At 40.0% G+C, this 24,609-nt stretch overlaps 1 protein-coding gene across 2 annotated transcripts in view; it reads right to left on the bottom strand.

The window, feature by feature from the left end:
• The window catches only part of DPYSL4 (dihydropyrimidinase like 4), a gene marked incomplete at its 5' end in the record, with an annotated part of 35,780 nt that overhangs the window by 6,772 nt on the left and 4,399 nt on the right, over positions 1 to 24,609 (bottom strand). For both annotated transcript variants that reach the window (XM_081328764.1, XM_081328765.1), the window contains 9 exons: positions 1,934 to 2,075; positions 3,059 to 3,215; positions 4,712 to 4,832; positions 7,099 to 7,167; positions 13,631 to 13,711; positions 13,812 to 13,873; positions 16,059 to 16,223; positions 18,689 to 18,873; positions 19,661 to 19,749. In XM_081328764.1, coding sequence (XP_081184890.1) covers positions 1,934 to 2,075; positions 3,059 to 3,215; positions 4,712 to 4,832; positions 7,099 to 7,167; positions 13,631 to 13,711; positions 13,812 to 13,873; positions 16,059 to 16,223; positions 18,689 to 18,873; positions 19,661 to 19,749 — 1,071 coding nt within the window. The remainder of the gene's footprint in view (positions 1 to 1,933; positions 2,076 to 3,058; positions 3,216 to 4,711; positions 4,833 to 7,098; positions 7,168 to 13,630; positions 13,712 to 13,811; positions 13,874 to 16,058; positions 16,224 to 18,688; positions 18,874 to 19,660; positions 19,750 to 24,609) is intronic.

Raw genomic sequence — 24,609 nt, 5'->3', positions numbered from 1 at the left:
GTGCTCCGCCGAGAGAATGGGGCGGCTTGCTGTTCTCTCGGTGCAGCACGGCAGAGGCTGGATCTCGCGAAAGAAGTCTCCGCTGAGCGAGAGAATGAGGCGTCTCAGCGCCCATTTTCTCGGCGAAGACTTCTTTCGGGGGATGCAGCCTCTGCCGCCCCTTTCTCTCAGCTGCCCAGCTGAGAGAAGGGGGTGACAGAGGCTGCATCCCCCGAAAGAAGTCTTCGCCGAGAAAATGGGTGGCAAGCTTCCACCACCCCATTCTCTCAGCGGAGGCTTGCAGAGGTGGCGGCGGAGCTGCACGCGCAGCTCTCCAAACCGCCGCAGCCCGTTTGGAGAGCTGCTGCCTTCGTCCATGTTTGATGAAAGCAGCAGCTCTCCAAACTGGCGGGTGGAAGTTCTTTTTTTTTGTTCACTGGAGTATAAGCCGAAGTGGATTTTTCAGCCCAAAAAGTGGGCTGAAAAATTCGGCTTATACTCAAGTATATACGGTAATTGCCGCCTGAGCCAATGCTAGACCAGCAGAGGCTACAGCAGAGGCAGAAGATCAAGAGAAAAATTATATCAATTTCACAGCCTAGATTGGAGGCTGGTTTACCCACACTGGGAGCAAAACATCTCAGCCCCGTGCATAACATCAGCATGAAGTTAAGGCTGTGAGACAAATGCACTGATTTCATTACGCGCACCCATCTTCCTTTCTGTGCAATCATGAAGTTCTTACTATTTTCACCCCTTTCCTAGTCGAAATGAATTTTGGTCTCGACCCATTCCCTGATTTGCAATCTGCTACAAAGCAACTTAAGGGACTGTGGGTTAGGACGCTGAGGGTTGACGCTGAGCTTGTCGATCAGAAGGTCGGCAGTTTGGCGGGTCGAATCCTGAGTGTCGTGTAACAGAGTGAGCGCCTGTTACTCGTCCCAGCTTCTGCCAACCTAGCAGTTCGAAAGCACATAAAAAATGCAAGTAGAAAAATAGGGACCACTACGGTGGGAAGGTAACAGTGTTCCGTGCGCCTTTGGTGTCTAGTCATGCTGGCCACATGACCACTGAGACGTCCTTGGACAAGCGCTGGCTCTTCGGCTTTGAAACGGAGATGAGCACCGGCCCCTAGAGTTGGAAACGATTAACATGCATGTGTGGGGGAACCTTTACATTTAGCTTATCTTCAGTCCCTCTATTCAACATGAACTGGATACCTTACAGAGCAACTCATTAGAACAGTTGTATCCATATTGTGTATCCTGTGATTCTTCGGTAACTTGTTCAGAAGCAGGAGTTAAGCTTCCCTAAAATACAATCCTCTTCCCTTCAGTTCTGAGGGATATTGAACTTATTTGGAGACTCTGCTTTTTAAGTCAAGCGGTACGCTAATGGCAACCAAAGGCTTCACAGGCAGTCTTCTACAACCACAACTGAGCCTAACATTTCTGTTGCTAAACAAGGCAGTTGTGTTTTGCCCCAATTTATGATCTTTTTTGTCACAGTTGTCAAGTGAATCACTGCAGTTGTTAAATTAATAACACTCATTTGTTAAGTGGATCTGGCTTCCTCATTGACTTTGCTTGTCAGAAGGTCACAAAAGGGTATCACATGAACCCGGGGCCCTGCAACCATCATAAGTATATGCCAGTTGCCAAGAGTCTGAATTTTGATCATGTGATTAGGAGGATGTTGCAACAATTGTTAAGTGTGAAAAATGGTTGTAACTTTTTTTCCCCAGTGCCATTGTAACTCTGAACGGTCACTAAACAAATGGCTGCAAGTTAAGGACTTGTACCTGTAAATTGAATGTGCATCCTTGAATTTGCCCTGCAATCTTATGTCATGAAAGATTAAAGTTTGAAAACTCCTGTACGGTCAACAGCAAGCGATGGAAGTTATAACCAAAAACTTCATTATTTTGTTAACAAACGTCTTCTGCTGAACTTACCACACATTTTTCCCAAATTACTGACATTCGTTCTTCGATGCCATTGGTTCCTTCTGGAATCAGAGCGAAGTTATCCTTTCCAACAGCCTTCTGTGCCGTGGTGAAGGCAGAGTGAGCGCTGCCTACCACTTGCAGATCCCCACTAATTAAAACAAATGTCAAACCAGTAAACAGAGGCTCCACGGCACTCAACATCTATGGCACTGAAGATTGATTTGAGGTCTCATTGGTAAAAAGCAAAGAAAGACAAGTTTTCTTGTTTAATTCTTAAGACCACAATATAATTTATTCTGTTGGTACATTTGAACTCCATAGGTGAAAGGTGGTAAAATCCGTATCTTTTCACTGCTCTATAGCTTCCTTAGCTCTCTGCAATTCCTGGTCCGAATAAGTAAAGTGGAAAACTTCCCTCCTGTTATCTTCTCTTGGATTTAATTAAGGGAAGGAAGCCAGGGGAGTTACAAAGAGGACTGTACAATGAAAACAGGCTTTGATGAGTGGTTCTTATTGATAACCTTATACTGTAATAATTGTCCCTCTTTGCAACAATACAATGTACCAGATTTCAAAGCTATGGACCCAACAAAGAATATCATGTCTTCTTGAGGACTGTGGTAAAATCCTGCCAATTGGTTGCTAAAAGCTAGATCCCAAGAGGAATTCTTGAGATCCTATTACACTATTTTCCTGTTCTCCATTGTGCCCATTGAGATATCTCTTGGAAGAGGCTTCCTGATCCATCTGATATTTTTCAAAATAATTGTTCTTACTTAAAAAAAAAGCGAGAAGTTGATATTCTGCCAATAAGAACCAGCTTCGAACATCTTTTATTTATTTTCAAGAATGTTTGAGGCCCTAAAAAGTATTTTTTTAAATAAAATGAAAAGTAGATGAAGTCCAATACTTTTGATACTTTCACAACTACCCAGAAAAAAAATAATGAAGCTGAGGTAGAAGAATCTAGGCAAGTGGTACAGAGCAATCTCACTAGATCACAGTTAGTAAATGGCATGGAACTGGCAGGTCTTCAAATGTTTCCTCCATCTTAGAAAAGGTTTGAATCCCCTATATTACTTCTTCCCATCAAAATTGCCTTTTGTTTGGCAGATTGAGAAAAAGACTTACCAGGCTAAGAGTGAAGTGAGATAATCAGGTGTTGTGGGGTCAGGACTGATAGCTGGAGATGTGACAAATGCTGCCGCTTTTGCCCAATTCTTACTCCAGTAATGTGAGCCATCAGTACCAAGACTTGCTGTAATGGGCTCTCCATATACAATGGTGCCTAAAGACATAATTGTGTGTTGGTCATTCCTGGGAACAAACGGGATGAAGTCTCTCCCAGCTAGATATTCTTCAACTAGTGCTGGACATTTGATGGAAAGAGAGACTGCTCTTGTTCTTTTTTTATTTACACAACTCTTGCCCTCTTTGCATACCTCATGGGAAAAAGAAGCATATTTACAGAAGAAACCCACTGAGTCTGTCTCTCTCTCTCTCTCTCTCTCTCTCTCTCTCTCTCTCTCTCTCTCTCTCTCTCTCTCTCTCTCTCTCTCTCTCTCTGTGTGTGTGTGTGTGTGTGTGTGTGTGTGTGTGTGTGTATTCAGTCTAAAACCTTGAAAACGTGCCAGGGAAAAAGAACACACACTAACAAAATCCTGTGAGAGTCAAGTCCGATGGACGACAACTTCTCGAATGGACAGTAACCAAATTAGCAAATCACTAGGGGCAAATCTATTCAGAAAAGCGTAGAGCTTTTCAGGTAGAGAATGTATGCCTGTGTTTTTTAAAAAAGCTGACATTTCTGGACCTTAGGGCTTCTGGAATAGGAATGAGACTAAAGACAAAGTGACAATTTGACAGTATCTTGCCTACAACATCTTAGCATGTATGCCACTGCTAAAGACGCACGCATGAAAGAATTTCAACTTTGGTTCTAAAAGGAAATCAAAATGCACTGCTAGCAATTTTGCTTACTCTCCCGAAAAATTATGCCTGTTATAAATGTGGAAGAAGTCTGGATCCTTTCTTTTTTTTTCAAAAACTCCTTAACATAATAGGAAACTAACCATGGTTTTCAAACATCTGGAAAGTAATTAATTCTAATTAAGATAGACTCAGGAAGAAGGCAGTGGCAAACTCTCAAAGATGCTTTTTCATCAGGCAGCTGGACTTTCTTCCTTTTTCTTTGAAGACGTTTCGCTTCTCATCCAAGAAGCTTCTTCAGCTCTGAGTGGACTGACTGGCCCAAAGTCACCCACCTGGGTTTCATGCTTAAGATGAGACTAGAACTCACAGTCTCCTGGTTTCCAGCCTGGGGCCTTAACCCAGGGGTGTCAAACTCAATTTCATTGAGGGCCGCATCAGCATTGCGGTTGCTCTCAGGGGGCCAGGTGGGTGTGGCCAGGGTGGGCGTGGCCTACTGGGTAGGCGTGGCTAGAGTGCATATGGCCTACTGGTTGGGTGTGGCCAGCTCTACATCGTTCGCATCAAGGGTGCCTATGGGGGCCTGGGCAGGAGTGGGACAGATCTGAGGGGTCTCTGGCAGAAGGAGGGTCTCTGGGCCAGGGCCAAGGCAGTGGGTGCCATTCCCTCACTGTTTCCAGGATGGCTTCGCGGGCCACATGAAACCACTTCGCGGGCCTGATCTGGTCCCCGGGCCTTCTGTTTGACATGTCTGCCTTAACCAGAAGACCAAACTGGCTCTCAATGTCCAGCACAAAGATGTATAGGAATAAGGTTCAAATCCTCATCAAAAAGGAAATATGAAATGGTACTTACCTCTCCTCTTGGCTTGTGCTATGACATCTGCAGCACCTTTGCTCATAACCTTTGTGACATATAAGGGACAATTGGCTTGTTTCGCTATAGTAATAGCACGATACACTGCCTCTGTTTCAACCTTGGAAAATATGAATAGTCAGATATACTTTCTTCAAAGTGACTCTTTCATCTAGACCTGCATGTCTGATGAATCGCTCGAACCCAATCTTTTTCTTCTAATTTGTACTCATGGGAAAATTGCAGTTCCAGAAAAAAATAGGAAAGTTAAGCGTTTTGATTTCTGATTTTACAAATTGTGAACAACTCAGTTACACGTTAATGATTTCAGGCTGAAGCTCAGTATTAAACAAATGGGGAGTGCAAATTTGCATACCCAAGATACAAGTACTATTTTAAAAAAAGGAACAGGCTTAGGATCACTGCCACTCAGAAAAGTTTAAATCAGATTTCTTTTCATTATAAGTAATCCTCAACTTCCAACCATAATTGTGGCTAGAATTACAGTTGTAAGATATGCTGGTTGTTAAGTGGGTTACATCCCTGATTTTATGACCTATTCTGCAGCAGTCCTTAAGTGAATCGCTGCAGTCTTTAAGTGAATCCATTGTCCACAATGGGCGTATTTTCCAGAAAAACTGAAAGTGAATGCGAATTTCTGGCAAAAAAAAAATTATCGTAAATTGCAGCCATGTGACTGAGGGAAGCTACTATTGGCTGCAAATGCGGGCTGGTTGCCATGTTCTCAAAATGCAACCGGCGACCCTGGGGTTGGGGGAGGGGCAGTTGTAACTTTGAAACCGAGTCTTAAGTAGCCTTGGGGAGGTCTGGGGTAACTTTGGTCCTTAAGAGACCGGTCGTAAATTGAGGACTGCCTGTATTTCTCTTAAGTGCCATTTGGGGCATTTCCTTTTTAACCTCTTGTGAACTAATAAAGAATATTTGTAGCTCAGGGTTGAACTGAGGGGTCCTTGGTGTTCTCTGGGCTTGTTTTGTTGCAGCCATTTCATTACCCAAACTAGGTAACCTCATGAGTGCTTGTAAGGAGTCTGGTTTGCTGCCAGTTTATATTCTGGTGGCTTGCCCTGTCGGTGAGGGTGGTCTTAGAGATAATTCAGTTGGGCTGTTTAATGTTGGCTTCTTTGGCAGTTTCTTCATAGGTTATTGGTTACTTGATTGTTGTCTGATGTTAATCCCGGAGTTCAGCTATGCTGATCTGGGTGCCGACTGCTGGTGGAAAGAAGTGCTTTGGTACTTTTGCTCTCCTTTTGGCTTGCTGATTGTCTCTTTTGCATAGTTCTATAGATATTGTTAATGTCTATGTGTCTATTGATGGTTAATTTGTGCCAAGCTTCTAGAAATTCCCTGGCGTTTTTGGACTTGGCTTGGTCTAGGAGTGTCACATTTTCCCCAATTGAAACTACAGTTAAATCTGTCTATATGTTGTGAAATTAAAGAATTTTCATATCTTCTGCTACTTAGTGTTCATGGATGCATTCTGCTAGTCTACTGCCTGTTTGTCCTACATAGTGGTTGTTGGCAGTCCTTACATTGTATGTTGTCGATGACTCCTGTTTATTCTTCTGGGGATTGTTGGGTCTTTTGGTCTGCTTAGGATGTTTTGAAGGTCTTTAGTTGGCTTGTGTGCTATGCTGATTCCATGTGGTTGAAATAAGTTGTATAGATTACTTCCTTTTTGTGTTGTTCTGGGTCGCTGCGGTGTGTTAGGGCTTGTCTAAATAACGTCCTCACACAAAATGGATATCCACACAACTTTATCAAAAAGTCACTGACCACCCAACCCAATACAGCACAACCAACCCAAACTCTACAAAGAATTACACTGCCATACATCAAGAATATCTCAGAAACCACCAACAGACAACCACATGGAATCAGCACAGCACGCAAGCCAACTAAAGACCTTCAAAACATCCTAAGCAGATCAAAAGAACCAACAATTGAGTACAACAGATTGAGTACAAATGTACAATTATGCAATCTAATACAATTTTTCTTGAAATTTACCAGTACAGAAAGAGAAGGATGTATTTCACTGTAGTTTCATTTGATAAAACTCTTAATGCATGGGAACTAGTCCATCAGGAAAATATTTGGTAAAATTCCTTTTCTGTGAAATGTTAGTTTTCTAAATGTTGTGTAAATGTGCATGGGTGGATTTAAATATGATTTGTATCTTCACTGTAAAGCATTTTAGTCCTTTTGAATCCGTGGGAGTAAATTTTTCTCTTTCTTTGTAGCCTTCTTGGAAACTTGAAAACTTACGAAATCTGCAAATGAACCTATACAACTTTTTGGGTGAGCATTTGCTAATTAAACAAATTTTGTGGAATGGTAAGTATTTATATAAGACAAGTTCATATTACCTCTTCTGGGTGACTGAGGACATGGCCCTCTGGACCAGTAATCCCCAATTCCAAGAGTCTTTTTTGCTCCTAAATCAATCAATAAATACAGGAGGAATAATAAGTAAGATGTGCAGATATTGCATCTCAAGTAAAAAGTAAACTTTTTAAAACATGCCCTCATCCAGCTGGATGCTTTGTAGATAAGTAGACTACAACTGCTATAACTCCCAGCCAGAAGTCTGAATATGCCTGATCTACAAAAACAAAATAATTTATATTCTGCTTTTAAATATAGGCAACAAAGTACTTTGAGAAATCTTCATGACAGCTTACAAAGAAAATAAATAAATCTGTACTGCTCTGAGATTTTATTGGCTGGAGAATTCTGGGAGTTGAAATCTACCCATCTTAAACTTGCCAAGGTTGAGAAACACTAGTCAAGTTTCCTTTTGGAAAACAGATTATTTGGACATCTCCTTCTTAAATAATAATCCAAATATACTCAAACTGATTAATTACAGATAATTTACTGATTTTCTAATATCTTTGTTTAAATATTGATCTCATTTATGAAAAAATACTAATATAAGCCAAAAACATTCCGCCATGTAGAAGGTTTAAATTGCAAATTGCCCTATTATTATCAAGCACCAAATCATACTATTTTAAAAAATGTTGATGTAATTATATTAGCTGAACATCCCCATGATTTATGAAATCTCTAAGATTCAAAGTTGGTTATCTCCATCTAGAACAAAGAGTGATGGGTGCAGCTTTTGAATTCCTTATCTTTAGTTTATCTAACACTGTCCCTGAAATTCAGGAAGCAGCTGAAGAATAGGGATGCAAACGTGTCACAAATGATTCAAAAGAACTGCTTTGGACCTTGCACAGGGGTGACACTTCTGTCATTCATTAAAATAGGCTACCATTTGCCTTGCCTTTGCACAAGCTGGATAAGAAACACTGCTGCTCTAAGGCATCCCTTCAGTGACTCTTAAACCGTGGAGCGGCTTTAATGAATAGCAGAGACATGTGGTGCTTGGTGAGGCCTGAAATCTCCATCCAAATCACTGTCAAACTGTAAATAGCCCTAGAGAAAAAAATGGGCCTTTCACACTCACCCATGAAGGAAGATGTCATGCCTTAAAGAATAGATGGACTATTAGCATGTAAAGTTTGGCAATAATTTTTAAGATTATCTAGTCCACCCCTCTGTCTTCAGTCTAATGCAGTGTTTCTCAACCTTGGCATCTTGAAGATGTGTGGACTTCAGATTTCAGAATTCTGGGAACTGAAGTCCACACATCTTCAAGTTGCCAAGGTTGAGAAACACTAGTGTAAGTGATTCCCCAGTGCTATGGGGAGAGGATACTGACTTTTGTTTTCTTAGGAAAATGGCATTGTCTAAAGGCAATAAATGGGTGAATACCAAGTTGCAGATCTTGGGGGAAATTTTTTTTTTGAACTACCCTCAAAGGAGCACAGCATATGGTATTCAGAGGGCTGTTAGCAAACAATGTAAAAACTGAAAATCAAATTATAAGCCTACAGACTGGATTTTATTTCCTTACTTCCCCTTTTATAGTGCAAAGATGGGGTCTTCAGAGGAAAAGGCATAGCAGAGGGAGGCAAATTCAGGCTACCCTTCAAATGACATGAATTCAGACTCAAGGCACATATAAAAATGTAGGAATGACAATCAATCAGAATATGGGGCAAAATGTGCACTCAGAGAATAGCTGATATAAGCAAAGGCTCTGCAAATAGTTGCAGTCAATCAGCAAAGAACTGAGATCTGTGCGCAAGGCAAGGCACAGAAATATGTCAGGAATACCTTAAGGCCATTATCTTCTCCCTATGACTGATGACAAGGAGAGCTCAAGCTATAACTTTAGATCTGAACCAAACTATCAGCTGTTAAGGGAATTCCACTGAAACCTCTGTGCTTTTTGTCTGCCACCTGGTGCAAAGAGGAGACATCAGGCTTAGAAGAGAACAGGAACAAAGAGGTATGTAAAAGGAGAAAGTCAAATGTCAGAAACTGTTACTGACTTCTGAAAGACACTGAACCCTAGTTTTCTTATAAAGTGTCCATAAATGCCATTACTGGTATTCTTGTAGGTAACTGGAAAGTTACTCTTCTGATTTTAAGGAATGGACCCAGGATACGTATTTGTTACCTGGTTTGGAAAAGTCTTTGCCTTCTATAGATGAGAATATGATTATGTCAGGTTGCTACATGGAACAGATTTAAGGATAAACCCAACAACTGAATCAATTCCATACAGGTATTTAAAGATAGTCCTCAATACATGATCACAAGAGGGATTGGAATTTCCATCGTCACTGTAATCATAAGTGGAGTCAGGCCTGATTTTACAACAGTTTTTACAGTGGCTGTCAAGTGAATCACCCAGTCATTAAGTAAATTACAGAGTTGTTAAGCAAAGCCAGTGTCCCCAATGGCCTTTTTTGGGTTTGAAATCAGCAAAAATGGTCACAGATGATGATCACGTGACCATAGGGCATGGCAAGCAGTCATAAATGCAAGCTAGAGGAAAAAATATGATTTCCTAACAAGTCAGTTTAGGAAATTTGACATTCGCTACCGATGGCTGATTCCAGAAGGATTGGCTTTTATGTGGCAGGACAAGAGATATCGTATTGATAACTTACAGGATGCCCATGTATTTTTTGAATCTCAGTTCAATCAGGAGAGTGAGGAGGAGTTAGAAGGCAAAAGCCAGGAAGAAGTTCAATTAGATTCCAAGGGGAGAAGTGGAGGATTAAAAGAAAAGAAGAGTATAGATAAGGAAGATGCTGGGGAATTGGGAGGCTCGGGCCCTCAAATGGAGACACGGTTAGCAAAAAAAATAAAGAATACAGCTAAGCAGTGACATTCAGGAAGAGGTTCGCCTTTTTTCTGTTAATATTAACGGTCTTAATGCTCCTACTAAGAGGAAAAAAACTTGGTCCAAACTTTGTAAATTAAAATATGATATAATTTGTATCCAGGAAGTCCATATTACTAAAAGTCAACAGAATGTACTAGCATGTCCAAAATTGGGGGAAGCTTTTGTGTCCCTGGCAGAACAAAAGAAAAGGGGAGTAGTGATTTACGTCCGGCAAAATATTGAGGCCCACTGGGTGTATTCAGATACAGAAGGTAGAATAGTGATGGTAGAACTTCGATTGGCTCAGAAGAAGATCTTATTGGTAAATGTGTATGCACCAAATTGTAATCAGTGTGCCTTTTTTCAAGGTTTATATAAAGTAATAGTAGGGTTAGAATACGAGCATATATGCATCGTAGGAGACTTCAACGCAATAGTAGACGTTGATAAAGACTATACCCCGGGGCAACGTTTACTTAAAGGGGTAAAAAGAACATTGCCTAAGGTGTGGGATCAAGTGAGGGAGGAATTAGGTATATGTGATATATGGCGAGATTTTCACAGGGAAGAGAGGCAATATACTTATTTCTCTCCCAGGCATCATACATGGACCCGAATTGATATGATATGGGCATCCCATGAATTGAAAGAGATGGTTAGGGAAATAGAGATTACGACTAATGACTGGGCAGATCACAGCCCGTTAGTTTTGGTTTGGAAAGGAGAAAAGAAGAGGTATAGATGGACAATGAGACCAGCTCTTTTAAAAGAAGAACAATTCAAAAACTTGTTGAACCAGGAAATGGGATACTTTTTTGAGGAGAACAGAAGGGAAGATACACCAATTCAAATTATATGGGACACTGCGAAAGCAGTGATTTGAGGGATAGCAATTAAGTATTCGGCATATAAGTGGAAGAAAGAGAGGGTTAAGAGATTGGAGTTGATGGGAATGTTGACAGAGGCCGAGGAGGCTCTTCAGAAAGACCCATCCTCAGTAATAGCGAGGGAGAGGAAAGATATTACGCGACACGAGATTTCCCTCCTGGATCAACATGAATTAGCAGAGAAAATTCAAAGGAATAAACAATTTTTTTTTGAACATGCCAACAAGGCTGGAAAATGGTTGTCCTATAGGCTTAGGAAGCGAGCAATCGCGAGAAAAATAGAATGGTTACAGGATGGGATGGGAAATATGGTGGGATCAAATGATCAAAAGAAAAAGGTGATTCAGGAATTTTTTACTGCATTGTATAAGAAAGACCCAATTTTAGAAGAAAGGATTGGAAGTTACTTAGAAAGGGTGGATTTACAGGAGGTTCCTGAGAATGTAAAACAAATTTTGAATTCAGAGATCTCAGAAGGGGAAATAAAGGAGGCAATTAGGAAACAATCGAATGGGAAAACCCCGGGAACGGATGGGCTCCCGGCGGAATTATATAAAGATCATACCTTGGTTAAAAATTATAGACCCATTTCGTTACTGAATGCAGATTATAAAATTTTTTCCTCAATTCTGGCGGGCAGGCTTAAAGTTTTCTTAAGAGAATTTATACATCCAGATCAGAATGGTTTTCTTCCAAATCGGCAAATAAGAGATAATTTGAGAATAGTAATGAATACATTGGAATATTATGAGATGCACCCTAGCAAACAGTTGGCAATGATGTTTCTTGATGCTCAGAAAGCATTTGACATGGTTAGTTGGGAATTTTTAATATGTCAGATGATTAAAATGGGATTTGGACCAAATTTTGTAAGAGCTATACAAACAATTTACACTACGCAATCTGCCCGAGTATTATTCAATGGTGAAATGACTGGGAAAATTGATATACAAAAAGGTACGAGACAGGGATGCCCCCTTTCACCTCTACTGTTTATTTTGACTTTAGAACCACTATTGATTATAATTAGGCAAATAATCTTAAATCCAGGGAGGAGTTACACTCTGGGGGTATAGAGTTGGATTGGTGGTCGTATTCTCAAATGAGCTCAAGGTTTAATAGGGATAAGCAGGAATTTGGAATAAATATAATCCCACAAGAATTAGACAAGATTTTATGGGGAAGTGATGCTAAATTTTTATCTAAGACCTATAATCTACTTTTGTTCCATGGGATGGAAGGGGGAACAATAAATGGCGTAATGAATGCCTGGGGGAGAAATATTGGTCGCACTATAGAATTAGAAGAGTGGGAACAAATTTGGAAGAAAAATATAAAATTAACGTTAGCAACAGCATTTAAAGAAAATATGTACAAAATGTTGTATAGATGGTACTTAGCTCCCGCACGAATTTCAAAAATGTTTCCCAATGCAAATGATAAATGTTGGAAATGTGATTCTGCCAGGGGCACTTTCTACCATCAATGGTGGACTTGTCCAAAGGTTAGGCGTTACTGGACCAATATAAAAAATTGGTTATTTCAAATAACAGGATATGATCTTCAATTGGACCCAGCTATTTTCCTCTTGGGGATGAAGCCACAAGAAGTACCAAAAAATGTTTGGTATTTAGTAATACATATTACAACAGCGGCGCGTATGATTTATGCGCAATATTGGAAGACGATGGAAATCCCAACGGACTATCAAGTAATAGAGAAAGTATTACTATGCGCAGAGTCAGATCATATGACATATATTCTCAAAGGGAAAAGTGAATCACTTTTCAATAAAAGTTGGGACTCCTGGTATTCATGGTTACAAAATAGAAGATTTAATCCCAACGGGGGAAATACTAGATGATTGTGTATTTTTATTTGAGGTATAGAATCTGGAGATATATACAATTATAGATTTCTAATATTTGGTAATTAAAGGTTACGTAGCCTGGGATGTACGAGAAAAAGAAATTAGGGGTAGTATTACACTCCCCGGTCCTGTCTAATGTTGTTGTTCTTGTTTTTTTGGTGTCTAGGATGTCTTGGTGTTTTTCTATTTGATGCACCTTTTAGTACTTTGTAATAATGCTCTTGTTTTTTTATTGAAAATTTGTTTAATAAAAATAAAAAAAATAAAAAAATAAATAAATGCAAGCTAGTGGCCAATTGCTCAAACTGCAATCACATGACTGTGGGGTGATGTAATGGTTGTAAGTGCAAGTAAAAGTCTTAAGTCACCTTTTCTGGGGCTGTTGTAACTTTGAACAATTGTTGAACCAGTGGTCTTAAGTCTAGGACTACCTGGTATACCTATATGGAACTTTTGTTTTTATTAATTGGGGAGAGTTATGCTTAGTTAATCAGTATAATTTAGGGTTCTTTTCCACTATTCATGATAGACTTTTTCTATTTCATGACAATAAGCAAATAAGCAACAGAAACGATATGATCTGCAATATTAATACGGGACTCCCTATCACATCCCAAAGGATAACTGAAATAATTACAGAGCTAATATATGCTAATGAGTATTGACCTTGGTGACGCATGTATTTATCAGACAAATATTAATATCTAAAGCAACAGACTTTCTTAGGGATTCAGCTGAATGTGTGGGAAGCTTTCAATTAAAAACTCAAAAGGGCGCACTCATTAGCCAGGTCTCACCAACTGCAAGGAACACTAGAATTAAGGGGGAATGTATCTGCACTGTCTTGTTTCCTTTTTAAATTGAAAAGATCTACCACAGAGTACAATTTTTCCTACCTCATCAATGATGTCTCCATTTTCCGCATGGACTTGGGCAATGGCACCCATTTCGCGAATAAGACTGAATATTTCATACATCTGCCAGGAAAGAGAGAAAAACAAGTCCTAAAATGAAATAGTTTCCATTTCTGTACTATAATATCATTAAAAATGATGTGCTTCTATTATCTTTAATTACCTGAGCATCAGTGCACTGGAGTTTGTCTTTATAGCACATGAAAACAAGAAAGGAGTTCACACCTTAACAAAAACAAAAGTGAATTACTGATTGCAACTGAAATAAGAACAACAGTTTTTAAGTTACAAAGCTTGGCTACTTATATTCAGAGATGATAAAAAGATAAGACTTTATTAAAAAAAAACCCCAATGAAACAGAATCAATGCTCATGACTATGTTTCTAATTATGAAATTGTTTACTTAGAAGAAAATTCACATTGGCAATTTAACTATTATTGGTACTGCTACAATAGAGTGATATTTATATAAGGGTGTATATGCATGTAAATAATTTCAGCTTTCTTACAGCAATCATTCCACCAATAGTAACAAAGAAAGCGGTGTATTTGGGTTTTCCCTAGAAGGTGCTCATCAGAAAATCTTCGAAGGAAATCTGTTATTTTTTTAGTCCTTTGGATAATCTGTGTTAAATGATAGCCAAAGTTGTCCTCCGAATTCCATAATCAAATCAGCCAAAGCAGATACCCTCACCCATCTTCAGAACTGGCCTTCAGCATTCCAGCAGCAACATAACCACTTACACATCAAGTCATGTTTTCTGAAATTTTACTTAGAAAAATGGCTATTTTTTTTAAAAAAAGACCAATGTTATAATAAATAAGCATTTTAGGTTGCAATCTGGTGGTACTCTGATAAAAGTTTTAAACACCCCAAAATATATCAGATGCCTTTCTTCAATCTGAGAGGGGAAAATCTAATACAAGCTACCCACTTCTTTCTGAGAACAGGAATTCCAAGTTTGCAGGGCCCTCAAACTACGGTAGGGCAGGGGGGGACTGAACAAAATGAAGAGAAGGATGAGGGGTGACATGATAGCTGTGTTCCAATATCTCAGGGGTTGCCACAAAGCAGAGGGAGTCAAGCTATTTTCCAAAGCACCTGAAGGCAGGACAAGAAGCAACACATGGAAACTAATCAAGGAGAGAAGCAACCTAGAACTAAGGAGAAATTTCCTGATAGTTAGAACAAATAATCAGTAGAACAACCTGCCTCCAGAAGCTGTGAATGCTCCAACACTGGAATTTTTTAAGAAGGGATTGGACAGCCATTTGTCTGAAATGGTATAGGGCAGGGGTAGGCAACCTCGGCTCTTTTATGACTCATGGACTTCAACTCCCAGAATTCCTGAGTCAGCTATGCTGAAGTCCATGAGTCATAAAAGAGCCGAGGTTGCCTACCCCTGGTATAGGGCCGTGGTGGCGAACCTATGGCACACATGCCACAGGTGGCACACAGAGCCCTCTCTGTGGGCACGCAGGCCGTCTCCCCAGTCCTAGGCCTTCAGCTGGGTTTTAGAAAACCTTTTCGCTTTAGGCCTCTGATGCTGTGTGCAAAAAAAAAAGGTTCAATCAATCAATTTCAACTTCTCTCGGGGAAAAAAAAATCTTGCAAAGTTGGAATTGATGGATTAAACTTTTTAGTCCCACCCAGTCTGCCGTTACCACGCCCACCCAGTGGGCCACACCCACCCAGTGGGCCACGCCCACTCTGCACCCGATGATACATAAGTGGGGTTTGGGTTGCAGTTCAGGCACTCGGTCTCTAAAAGGTTCGCCATCACTGGTATAGGGTTTCCTGCCTGAGCAGGGGGTTGGACTAGATGACCTCCAAGGTCCCTTCCAACATCATCAGCAGCAGCGTGTGCAGTGTTGGAACAGAAGCTTCCTTTTCCTCCATGAATATTGACGAAATCAAATACACGTCAATACCTATGGATCCTGCTGCATTCTATTTCTGTCTGGACACTTCACAGCCAAGAAGGCTTTAGAACTCAGGGGAAATTTCTAAGTACGGACTATATCTACTCAATGGAAGTGTAATTCTCTAAAGCAGCAATCCCATACAACTTACTTGGAAGTAATCTCCAACGGATTTGGGAACGTAAAAGTAGAATTATATCACAAAAGAATAAAAAATATTTTGATACTCTTATAATCCTGTATTATTAGAATCAAATCCAACACATAGGAAGGAAATTGAGCGACAGAAGCATCACTTGTCCGGAGAGCCTTCCTCAATTTGATGTTCTCCAGACGTGGCTTAAGAGGACAACTCCCCTTGCCACATATCACAGGGAGCATATCCTGTCTATTTTGCTTGAGATAATATTTGCACGTAGAAAGTTACAAGGGCTGTAGTGACTGTTCACTTAGTCGTTCGTGCAAAACTTAAGTTTTCTTTCTTACCTTTGTCTTTGACAAGAGCTTCCAGCTCTTCTTTTATACTCTCATGCCAACGTGTGATGTCAATGTGCAGAGAATAGTCACAGCAGGCTTTACTATCAGCACTTTCCTTCCACTGATCATAGGCAGTCAGGAGGTTTGTTCCAGATTCAGGGAATACGTGGTCAACTTGAACAAACAAATAATGTTTGTTATTTGACATTGAAAGGACTTTAATTGCCCAGAATCTAATGAATGCTTTTCATTTTAAAGAATAACGCATTGCCAAAACTGAAATATGTGCTGTATAACCAATATTCAGAATAATCTAAATATGTTGATTATATGCTGCCGTCAGAAATTGTCTGCAACTTTTAGCGAAAACAAAGCTGCAGAGGCATCCAAGAATTACAGTGACATGTGAATATGAGTGTTAAATTCTACCGTACAGAATTCTTACAACAGTTCATTTAGTGATCATTCGAGGTTACAATGGGAGTGAAAAAAGTGACACGACTGTTTTTCACACTTATGACCATTGTACCATCCCCAGCCATGCTCATGTGATCAAAATTCAGATGCCTGGCAACTGACCCATATTTATGACGGTTGCAGTGTCCCAGGGTCATGTGATCACCTTCTTATAAGCAAAGTCAATGGGGGGGGGAAAGTTCGTTTCACTTAACAACTGTGTTACTGTCTTAACAACGTCAGTGATTCACTTAATAACTGTGCCAAAGAAAAATTCATACAATGGGGCAAAATTCACTTTTAACAGATGTTTCACTTGACAAATGTTGGGCTCAATTTTAGTCGTAAGTCGAGGATTACCTGTATAGGTTCTCTATAGGTATGTGGTGATATAAATGCTTCAGTGTGCAGCGTAAGGGGATTGTACCCCTTTATTATTGAGTGTTGAACTTTATCTGAATTTGCTCAACTTAGAAGAGAAGGAAAATCTTTACTGGGATCAGAAACCGAAACATATAAAACTCACTAGTGTAAAACAGTTTACAGATATATGGATAGACGAAAATCATAAAATTACCTGAGCCTATCATTTGACTGTGCATTTTGCATATAACAAAATTTAGTTATACTTTGAATAACAGGGTGTCACGGTTCCGACAGATGCAATTCTTCAAAGAACCTCGAGGCATTGTTTAACTTAAAAAGAGTCTTTAATCAAAGAGCATAGCTTCTGCACGTTCAAGCCGAAATCTGGATTCCCCTCCCCTAAGCACACAGTATCAAAACGCAGTTCCTCCCTCTAATTAACCGTCATAAATCACATTCTCCAATTAGTTTGAATTGTAAGCTTTCCTTCCTGTTAAAACAACCCGCCAAATTCTTATCTTCTCTTATTTCAAAACAGCCTTGAGAGACATTCTTCCTACTTCCCTCCAGCATCAACTAATTCTAACTTTAAAAGTAACACACAAGTTTTAAAGAAGCAAAACTGCTTCTCCACATGTTGTCAAAGCAAGAACATCTGATGTTAGCAGCGTTGACACAGGGTCAATATTATTTGCAAGTTAAAAGTATAAGTAAAGCTGGTCAGAATGACTGGGAAATTTATTTAAAAGTGGGCTTATCAATTCTGAACATATACCAGCAAAAAATGGGCAATATAACGAAATGTGTTTCATGGTTTTAGTAGCCACTTTGCTGCAAGGGCAAAACCTTTACCACCAGTGATTGCTGTAGGAAGGTCAAAAAGTTACTCTGATGTGGTTTTCCTTCAGATCACATAACGTGTTTCAGGTTATTCAACCTATTTGAATAACCTAAAACATGTTAAGTTGCAGCTTCCTAATTTGACATGAAGGGGAAACAGCTCTTTGGTTTCCAAGTTTCCTTTCATTGTTTTTTAAACAAAGGGTTGTATTCAATTCTATTATGGTCTGCTCTGAATAGATGAATGGCCAGCCTTAAGGGCTAGGGCTGATCAAGGAGACAATGAGCAAGAGAAGGTGAGGAGAGATGCAGAATTTGGCAGGTTGCCTAGTCTTAGAACACACTGGTAGTTTTGAAGGACAGATCTGCGCTGCTACTTAGGAACCAAGGAGTTTCCCACTGAGATGCTGCTAGGGCTACTTCGGAATAGCTTGGTTGCTTTTTGCCAGAAGCAGCCTTCCAACATCAGACTTGTATTCCCAACTCCTTCTTTTGTTCTCAGTTTCCAGCATTGATGACTTGAACCAATCTGTGGTGTCTGAATTCTGGGATTGACAGGGACAACTTTTGTTTTATGTCATTGCCATACGCGATTTTTCCCAAACCTGCATGTTGTTGGCTTCTTCCTTCCTAAAGCTGCCCTCTACCTTTTGTGGCTACAACTCTGGACCAGACACTGTGAACCTCTAGCTGTAGACTTCTAAAATCTGCTTCGATCCATTGGCACCACCGACATTGCACCTTGGCTCTGATGCAATAACCATTTATTCAACTTGTATGCTGCCTGGCTCTGAGTCACTCTACCTCACCTTTCCTACCTTTCTTGTGCAAGTTTGATATGACTGCTCAGTCTAGCACTGTAGCTGTCTTGTTGGTTGTATGAATTACAACCCCATCACTAAACCAGCTGCAAATTTGCTACTGTGTTAATTGTTCCATCTGGAGCAGGACAAGTAGATGACAAAATGACTACATACGTATCATGGTGGTTCCTCCCGCAAGAGCTGCTTTTGTGCCTTGGTAAAAGTCATCAGCAGAGGTCATTCCCATCAAAGGCATCTGTAATCTAGTGTGGACATCTATTCCACCTGGCATAACTAACTGGCCATAAGCATCAATTGTTTTCACACCTCCAGGAACTATCAGGTTTTCTCCAATTTGCCTGAAAATGACATTAAAACCTACACTTTAATAATTTCATTCAAGGGAAGCAAGACTTTAAAAGATATGCAGTTGTGATATTCAGCATAACTGAAATGTGCTGAAATTGATGGAACAAGCTAATAATGAATTGTTCCACTAAATGCAATGAAAAACTGTGGTTTAATTCAGTATTATATTCAGTGTTCCGTTTAGTTATCTTTTTTATGATTAACAGACACTTTTAACATAGAAACGTCTCACATTCACAGTTATACAGCTCTACATAGAGAAAGAGAAAAAAGTGACACCTTGAAAATACATTTCCATCAAAGATATACAGTATATTTTTTTGAGGTCAATATGTTGCTTTTCTAAACTTTAGTTTACATATAGATATGGTAGAAAATAGTGAGGAATGTGGAACATCAGGTCAAAATCACTCTATACAGATAAAATGTAAATGTACGGTTTCATGTTCAAGTGATGTATACTTGTAATATAAACTATAAACTAATTTATTCAAAATAAAGTACCTTAAAATTAATTTTGATCTAGAGTTCCCCATATGCAAATATCTACTAGCTGTCTTCAACCTGATGACTTCCAAATATATTTGGACTATTAACTCTTAGGATTCTTCCCAGTCGGACCAATGGGAGTGATGGTTTGGGAAAGCTGATATAGGCAATAGTTCTGCATGTATTATTTTCATATAAAATATCAACACAGGCTTAAAGCATGCAACTGTATGCTGTGCATTATATAACTTATTAAAGCAAAAATATGTAATCAAATCACCAACTTACTTAATCAAACCATCTTCCACAAAGATATCTGCATAAAATGATTGATCATCATTGACAATCTTTCCTCCTTTGATGAGCAACCGGTCAGTCTAATTGAAGTAAACAAACAAAACATTTCCACGGTAACTACAGATGTTTCATTCAAAGGCCACCTTAGGTACACAATGAGAAACGCGATGCATGTAGAGCATAGATTGCGATACAGACGCAATCTTCAAATGTTGAAACATGCATTTAAATAAAACATACATTGACGAAACCAATTTGTGCACCCTTGTCATTGTGATTTGGCCAGTTATAATTTGAAAAAAAAAAGTTCATTTATGAATGTTAAGGATTGTCCCATCAGTCTGGTCAATAACATTTCTTTTTTACGCTATGATGGAGGCCAGGCAACTCTTAATAAAAATGGAAAGCCTTGGATATAAGGAGGGGTTGATTGTTTTCTCATAAAAAGCCTTTGTTTCTTCTCTCTCTCCAGGCCTCCCTATCACTTCAAATGCTGTGTCCAACACAATGAGACTCACACCAACGCAGGCTGTGACATAGCTACGAAAAGGGGTCAAAAAGCGGGAACTTTTTTTCTTTCCCTTTCCTCACTAAAATGACTACTTTTTTCCCCCTTTCATCTGATGTTCTTTCTTAGATAAAAAAAAAATGTTTAAATGCCATACTTTCTGTGTTCTCTGTTTCAATGAGCACATGGAAATTCCAGGATCTTTTCAGCAGTGACAGCTTGGGACAGAAGACTGCTGACAATTTGTGAAGCTTCTGCAAGCTTCACTTATCAACCAAGATATGAACTGATATACAGACAGACACAGGCAGTCCTAATCTCTAAAAGAACATCCCTTCCACCAAAGAAATAGAATATTGTTTAATAAGACAAAACAATGCTAAACATTAAGCAAGAAAGAAAGCAATACAAAAATTTTTTTTATTTTTAAAACAACTCCATTTTTATCACACCCAGAAATGTATGGCTAAAATTGTCTTGTGACTTGAAATTTTATTGCAAAGATACTTCTAAAGATTCATGTATGTTTGCCTTTGTCTCAGAAAAAAACAACCTGTGATCACTTAAGAGTTGATACTGACTTAATTGGACATAATCAGTCAGTGCTGGCTTCTTTGTTAAACTGAGATGGATATAAGCTAGTCATATTCAGTCTCGTAGTCATCATATGGGGCTTAGGTCCCTAAATGCAGGCTCACCCAAAAATGTAAGTGTGGAAGGTAAATAATAAGCACTGGCATTTTCTTCAAGGTATAATAGTCTAAAAGCTTCCTTTGCCTCTAACCTAATCATTGAAGATGAGGTCTAACATAGGTTCATTGATCCTGTGGTCCATGGGCATCATGTGGCCCTGGACAACCAGTAATGCAGCACAAGAATGTAATAAAAATATAAAAACTAAAAGGAAGTTTGTTTTTTATATATACATTAACTGCATTACATATTTTATATGAGGCTCAAAACAATTTCTCTTCACTCGTTGCTGCCCAGGTGAGCCGAACGGTTGGACACCCATGGTCTAACACAGGGGTGTCAAGCCCGATTGCATCGTGGGCCGTATCCTGAAGTATTGGGATGTTTTTTGCCCTTGTGGAGCTGGGGTGGTTGTGGCCTGCACTGGCTGCATGTGTTTGACCATGCCTGCTCTGACACATCTGAAACGCTGGATTTGGAAGGCCTGGATGCTTTCCTTTCACGCTGGTTAAAATTAGGCCTACAGGAGTTCAGTTGCACTCTAAGAGCTACACTGAGCTCCTTCCCTCTATTCAGAGTTTTCATACATACCTACGCGATTGTGATAGGAGTGAAAAATTGCTTCACATGTATATTTTGAAACCATAATTTGAGAGTTACAAACAAAATCTTTAGTGATTACCTTTCATTACTCTCCCTTTGTGAGTCATGAGCAGCGAGCCTCTTACCTGAGCAATTATTCTGTTTGAATTATAACCAGGGAAAAACAGATGCCCTGAGACAACCTGTATTTACCTAGCTTCTTTTCAAATCAGATTTCCAGAGCTGGTTTGGTCTGGCTCATACAGTGCTAAACAAAGAACCCTTTTTAAAGAACCCCTACATCAGTTGGGATCAAGAGACCCTTTAGTCAAATGCTTACTCATGAAAAATCTCCTATACCCTTAAAGCAGTATTTTTGCTGAAGACGAACAGTGGAATACTATCAAAGAAAAGAATTAATGCAGAGATTTAGTCATGTTATTTAACATCAGATGGAGAGCTACAATGGAAAGGGCATGCAGAATGTGTAACCTCTTTCTTCCATTAAGGCATTTTAAGTGTTTATCAGTTATAAGGCCATTAGAAAAACAATTGTTCATCAGCCAAGAATAAAGTGATAATGCATAAATAAATCATGATAGTGCATACTTAAGTCTCATCTCTATAAACCTTAATGGCATTAGAATATACTCAAATATATTGGCCAGGATCCAAAATAATGGTTAGGTTCATCCAGAAAAGATGAGACCAATGGTTGTAATGAGGGTGAGGTGTTGGGAGCTGATTATCCCTTATCAAACCTAGAACTAAGGAACTAAGGAGAAACTTCCTGACAGTTAGAACAATTAACCAGTGGAACAACCTGCCTCCAGAAGTGGTGAATGCTCCAACGCTGGAAGTTTTTAAGAGGAGACTGGACAGCAATATGCCTGAAATGGTATAGGGTTTCCTGCCTGAGCAGGGGGTTGGACTAGATGACCTCCAAGATCCCTTCCAACTTATTATTATTATTATAAACCCTCTTTGGCTTCCAAAGGAATAAGCCAAGAAGCTTTGAGAACTGTTCTAACATTGCCATGGACTCACTGTTTCCATTCAGAATCCTGTAAACCCTGATTGGTAGATTACATGTTACTTCAGGAGGAGGTCTATTAATAACTCTGCATTTTCATTGAATTCAAACATAATTTAGCGTATGTGAATTTGGGCATATCCTTTCCTACACATCTTTAAATAGCCAGCAGTGGTCCACAAATTAGCAGCTTTTAGCAAAATATAGGGAAAGAATCTAAAGTATATTGAATAGTGCTATTAATATCAGGTTCTTTTATATGTGGCATCAGAAGTAATTACACCAAGTTTAATTAAGATCACTCCTAAACTTGGAAGAGGAGTTCAGCCTGAGGGGGAAAATGTATACAAACTATTAAGGTAACCATAAGCATTATATAACGGTGTTCCATAAATACAACTATGCAGATGTACAGTGGTGCAAGTGATTATTTTTTGCTCCTCCCACTGATGAAGAAAGAGTGGGCCCAGAAGAAATATAGGATGCACTAAAATTGAATCCCTGATAACAGCCACTAAAACACTGATTCCTTCTGACACAATACCCTAATGTTACACCTGGACCCTTTTGTGCTAAAGGAGCATGATAACTCAGTGCATATCTACTTATAAATCTACACTCAACTCAATTACACTACCCTGTACTATAGAAAGATCCAGCACAATAGATTGCATAAATACAGATATATAGACAAATAAAGAGTCTGAAATAACTGATTCAACCAGAGTGTCATCTTATAATCAGCAAAAGTGATTTTGAAGACTCTCCAACTGAAGCTCATAACATAGTTTGAGTCCTTCTAAGGTTCAGGATTATAGTGGGAACTACACCCGACAAAACAGCAAATTAAGACTCCAAATACGATAGCTTCATCAGACAAGCATAACTCACATTTCCATAACCCCCCTTGTTTTGTCACACCTTCCCATTATTGTTTCCATATTCACAGCTTAGATAGGGTGACTTCAACACTCAACTCTACCCACCCTGTTGAGTGAAGAAATTTGAGACTTTTAAAGGAGATGCATCAACACACTGTAACGATTAACGTCAGCTTAATAACTTGGCTTGATTTGCATATCTTAAAACTTCTTCTTCATCTTCCCTTTGTAACCTTGGCTTAAAGCTTTCAGAATTCTGCAATGGTTCTGTGTGTGTGTGTGTGTGTCAGCTGCAGCTGCGGTTTAAAAGGCTGACAGGGAAACACACACACACACACACACCCTTGAAAGACTGGGAATCAGTGACAAGGGGGGGGACGTTTTGAAAGAATACCATCCCTCCTTCCTTCGAGTTTCGTCTACCCAACAATCTGAAGATCTTTCACCGGCATCATCCAATCTGGGTCGGTTACCAGGACCAGAGGGGTTTGTCTTCCCAGCTTTCCGACTCACGAGGCAGCCCTGGGCGACAGCCTTTTTATTGTCTTAAAAAGGTCCATTTTCTAGACAGTTGGGCAAAGGCATCTCCTGAAATAAATAAAAAAGCCGGAGGCCGCTTCCCGTAAACGGACGTCAATAGAAATCCGACCAAATCAAGGGGATACAGCTTCCGAGGAAGGAAAGAAAAAAGAAGACAAAAAAGGTCGACTTTCAGGACGAGATCTGAAATTCAGACTTGAAAAGAGGGCGGCGGGGGGGGGGAAGAGAGGAGGAATATCCCGTCCCAAACGCGGTGCTCTTCCATGCCTGAGCAAGCCGGGGACCCTCCAAGGTCCCGGGGCACCCAGGGCCTTCCCGCCTCCTCTCTCGCCCACCCCCCCACCCCCCCCCCTCGGCCAGCCCAGCACCTACAGCGGCTTCCAGTCCCGAAAGCTGGTTAAGACAAAACCCTCCGCTTTTGCAAAGCCATCCTGGGACTCGCCTTCTTCACTCCCAATTTTAACCGGCCCTTCCAGCCCGCCGGGCGACTCTTCCGTCTGATCATCCAGTCGCGGCCGAGCAAAGCCCGAGCAACGGCGGCCGACCCGCTTTTCCAAGAGTTTTCGGTAGCGCTGGCCGCGGAACCACCAAAGGCCTGGCAGCCCGGGCTTTCTGGGACGCCCCCACCCCGCGCATGTGGGTGGCCGGGCAAACGCTGCCCACTTCAACCCCTGGGCGGGATCCTCGCTCTCCGCTCCGCTCT

This window comes from Vipera berus, assembly GCF_964194415.1.
Source record: "Vipera berus genome assembly, chromosome: 5".
In the NCBI taxonomy this organism is placed as follows: Eukaryota; Metazoa; Chordata; class Lepidosauria; order Squamata; family Viperidae; genus Vipera; species Vipera berus.
Note: the sequence above shows the minus strand (reverse complement) of the source record. Positions and strands in the feature narration are given on the sequence as shown.